The sequence below is a fragment of the Gavialis gangeticus genome, unplaced genomic scaffold, assembly GCF_001723915.1.
Source record: "Gavialis gangeticus isolate Ggan-Ray unplaced genomic scaffold, GavGan_comp1, whole genome shotgun sequence".
Taxonomy (NCBI): domain Eukaryota; kingdom Metazoa; phylum Chordata; order Crocodylia; family Gavialidae; genus Gavialis; species Gavialis gangeticus.
The window spans coordinates 665695-669670 of NW_017729019.1; the positions used below are offsets into that span (position 1 = coordinate 665695).

General features: G+C 53.5%; 1 protein-coding gene across 1 annotated transcript in view; it reads right to left on the bottom strand.

Moving 5' to 3' along the window:
- Positions 1 to 224: 224 nt before the first annotated feature.
- PIM1 (Pim-1 proto-oncogene, serine/threonine kinase) overlaps positions 225 to 3976 on the bottom strand; it is a 7383-nt gene continuing 3631 nt past the window's right edge. Inside the window, exons 2-6 of the mRNA XM_019513788.1 lie at positions 3761 to 3867; positions 3622 to 3672; positions 3149 to 3515; positions 1031 to 1207; positions 225 to 406 (exon numbers count right to left, since the gene is read on the bottom strand). Of these exons, the coding sequence (XP_019369333.1) occupies positions 249 to 406; positions 1031 to 1207; positions 3149 to 3515; positions 3622 to 3672; positions 3761 to 3867 (860 nt within the window). The 3' untranslated portion in view covers positions 225 to 248. The remainder of the gene's footprint in view (positions 407 to 1030; positions 1208 to 3148; positions 3516 to 3621; positions 3673 to 3760; positions 3868 to 3976) is intronic.

A 3976-nucleotide genomic window follows, 5' to 3' on the forward strand; every position in this document is an offset into this window, starting at 1 on the left:
AAAAAAAAAAAAAAAAAAAAAAAAAAAGGAAAAAAAAAAGTTTACTGGCAAGAAATCAGGTGACATAGGACCTAACAATTTGAGTTCAGTACCCCAGGGATGGACAAGTAGTCCCAGGTCCTCAGAAGATTCTCCAGTTAACGTAGCTCCAGAATGAGATCTCAATGTTCCCTTGCAAAGATCCCCACTCAGCGATACAGTCATAGGTGAGAGTTTTGTTTTTCCCACTTGCCAGATGACAGGAGCTGCTATTTGCTTGACTCCTGAATGAGGCTGTGCAGGTGGATCTCCGCAGTCTTCTGTGGCAAATGGACCCCCTGCATCCACGAATGGTTTAGAATGTCTTCGAAAGATGGCCTGTCTGAGGGTCTCAAGGCCAAACACCATTTAATGAGATGCTGGCACTCTGGGGAAAGAAAATACAAGCAAGCTGTCAGCAGGTGGCCACTATTCACTAGTGTCTGTAAACTCTCCAAGCCTCCCTCTTTACCTCTGCATTGGGATCTGCCCTCTTACTTCATAGGACAGAATACCCAGGCCTGGTTTAAGCTGCTCTTATCTATGTGCTACCATAGTGGAGACTCAGATAACAGACATGGATACATGCAAGTCTATTAGCACCCACCTAACCCTGACATTTATACTCTTTCGTCTTATAACAAAATCAGCACATCCTCCCCTGGGGAATGTATTAAGATACAGAGTGATTCAATTCAGCATCTTTGGGCTATGTATGCTTTCTGAAAGCCTGCTGAGCAGTCCACTGCCCATAGCCACATTAATTGGGCCAGCAAGTGGTAAGAAAGTTGAGTGCTGGAGAGGCTTAAGTGAATTATGACACTGAAGCAGCTGTCCAAAGCTGAGAAAGCAGCAAGGCTCCCAGCACTCTGTGGGGAATCAATACTTCTGCACAGCCCCCTGAAGGCATGAAGGGATGCATATTTATGGCATCACAGATCATCCCTGAGTGACTGCTGCATGCAGGGTAAGCAGCTGGCTTCCCTCCCCTAGCACAGTGGGGAGCACTCACCTGGTGAAATCCTTTGCCGGAAGTAAACCTGGCCCCTCACAATCTCCTCATCATGTTCAAAAGGGATGTCCCCACAGACCATGTCGTAAAGCAGGACGCCCAGTGACCAAACTGCGGCTGATCTGCCATGGTACCTGTGGTAGCGAATCCATTCTGGGGGGCTGTACACTCTTGTGCCTGCAAGACAAGAGCAAAAACTTGCCATAAGGAAAGTGTTCAGTCTAAGCCTAGGGATCAGAACAAAACAGGAATGATCAAAAGCCAACTGAATTGATCAATGGCATGCATGTGGCTTCAAGAGAGCAAGTCAGGTAGCTGAAACTCCAGGCTTTAGGTTGCAATAACTCAAGTGTGAAGCTTCAGTACAGGCAGTTTGACAGTGCAAAGCTCCTGGTGACTGCAGGCTGTGCCTAGGAACATGACCCTGAAGCAAAGCAAGACCAAACAAAACACAAGCAGTAACCACGCTTTCCAGCTTTAATGAACTTGAGACCCTTAAGTGCCTCTCCTGAAGCCAGACTGCCAATGCTTCAGTCCAGTCACCCAGCATCCAAGGGTTGAGACCTCATCTACTGCATCAAAAAACGGATCCAGGCAACCTTTCAATCAATTCTCCATAAAAGGCTCTGCTGGGCAAATATGGCAATATCATTTACATCCCAGAGAGGAGGAGGCCTGCTAGACTTTATAGCAGCCTATCCCAAAAAAGGGAATACAGTCAGCCGCACGTGAGGCCAGCCCACTCCTAAGTGATGAAGTAACGTTTGTTGTTCAACATCAAGGGAGCAGTTTCGCCCCAGCAGGCGAGCAGTTTGTATAGTTGTGCATGTGGTAATTAGAGCTGGGCTCGAATTCCAGCCTGCTTTGCTACTGCAGAGGCTTACACCCTTCGCCTTTTGTTGCATTTGATCTCTTCCCTTCTGGCAGGAAGAGGAGACTGAGGTCAGAGCTGCTAGTCTGGTTTCTGGCCACGTGACTCTTGTTTACAAACTTTCGGTTGTAAAAAGATCCCCGGTGCCCCGCCAGGGGGCATCACCAGCTCGAGAAATTCCGCGGGAGGAAGAACCCAGCCCTGGTCATTAACCGTTACATTAAAAACAAAAAATGCAGCACAGGCCAAGCCATTTGAAGAGGCAGAAGCAAAACAAACCCCAGGCAACACGCGGGGGTTTTGCAGATCAACCGCCCTCTGCCGAAGAAGCCAGAATACACGGTGGAATAATTTCCTACGTCACCCACCCGGCAAGCCCGAGCCCAAGCTCAAAGGTCAAATGCTTTTCCCCATGAGCCACGCTTCCCCCCACCCAATACGAAAAGGGCAAAGGCCCGGGTGCCTTTCTGCGGCAGAAAGGGAGCTGGCTGTAAGCAGATCTCCCTCAGCTCCAATTTCACAACATTCATCCCCGACAAAAAGCAACTTTCCAGCAAAATGAATAATTTAGCGAGATGGCGGACGCAGCAGCTTCCTTCTCCTTGTGGCCCCCCTCCCCATATTGAAGGCCATCCATCACTGGAAGGAAACAGCACGAGAGCCCTTTCTCTCTCTCTCAAGCCTGGGAGAGGAAAAACAATATCCTCTCCCTCGCTTTCTAGCTGCCAGATGAGGTTAGGCTCTGAATCGGAGCAGCATGGCTGCAGACAGGCTTTCGCTCAATCTTTCCCCAACCTACGCTACAGGAGAGATGGACCCGGGGGTGGGAGGGTGGGAAATGGGTCCATCAGAACCAAACCGAGCCCCAGACTTCAACTTTCTCCATCCTCAGGGCTCACAGAGGCAGCAGCCTGCCAGCGAGTTCAGCCTGGTCTCTGCCATGTTGCCCAAGGAGACGCAGCCCCTGTGTGACAGGCAGCCGCCACCGATGTCTGGCATGACGCCCTAGCGAGAAATGTTATGTGGGGACAGGGCAGGGAGACGAGCCCGAGAGGTCTTGGAGAGGCGACGCTTCCAGCAAAATAGATTTAGCCGATAACCACGCCAGCACGGAGAGAGCAAGCTCATTCCCCGGCTGGGAAATTACTGACTAGGCAGGGGGAGGGAACAACCCATTTCTAAGAGGAATTTCCCCGGCTTCCTCTCTACGCAGGTAAAACATGAGGGGGATGGAAAGAGTCGCTCACCGTCGAAATCAGTGTACACCGTGTCCTTGAGCAAGGCTCCGGACCCAAAATCGATCAGCTTCAGTTCTCCGCTGTTCAGGTCAATGAGGATGTTCTCGTCCTTGATATCCCGGTGCAGGACCCCGCAGCTGTGACAGTGCCGGACAGCCTCCAGGACCTGGCGGAAGAAGCCGCGGGCCAGCTCCTCGGCCAGGGCCCCCCGCTCCGTGATGAAGTCGAACAGATCCTGCACAGGGTCGGGCCGCTCCAGCACCAAGACGAAGCTGTCAGGCCTCTCGAACCAGTCCAGGAGCCGGATCACACCGCGGAAGCCGGAGCCCACCTTCTTCAGCAGCAGGATTTCCATGGGGACGCGGGTGCCGCCAGGCTAGCACAGAGAGCAGAGAGCTCGTCAGCACGGGCAGAAGGGCTCAGCGGCCGGCACCGTGCCAGGCCGTGCCGGGGTGCTGGGCGCCCTCGTCTCCCCCACTTACCAGCTCTCCCCAGTCCGAGATGCGGTCCCGGGCCACGTGCTTGATGGCAACCTGCAACCCAAACACAGCCATGCGTCAGACAGAGCCGGCCGGGGGCAAGCGGGAGGCGTGGAGGGGGGCACAGGCGGGGAGCACTCACCGGGGCGCTGTCGGACAGGCGGGTGCCTGAGTAGACAGAGCCGAAGCCACCGCTGCCCAGCAGCGAGCCCACCTGGTACAGCTTCTCCAGAGGCTCCTTCTCCTTCCCTGCGGGCCAGGGCACAAGCAGGGTCAGTGCCAGCCGGACCCTGCCCATCCAGATCAACCCCATACACGCGACTGAACCCCCCCGAGACCCCATCTGCATTACCCCCCC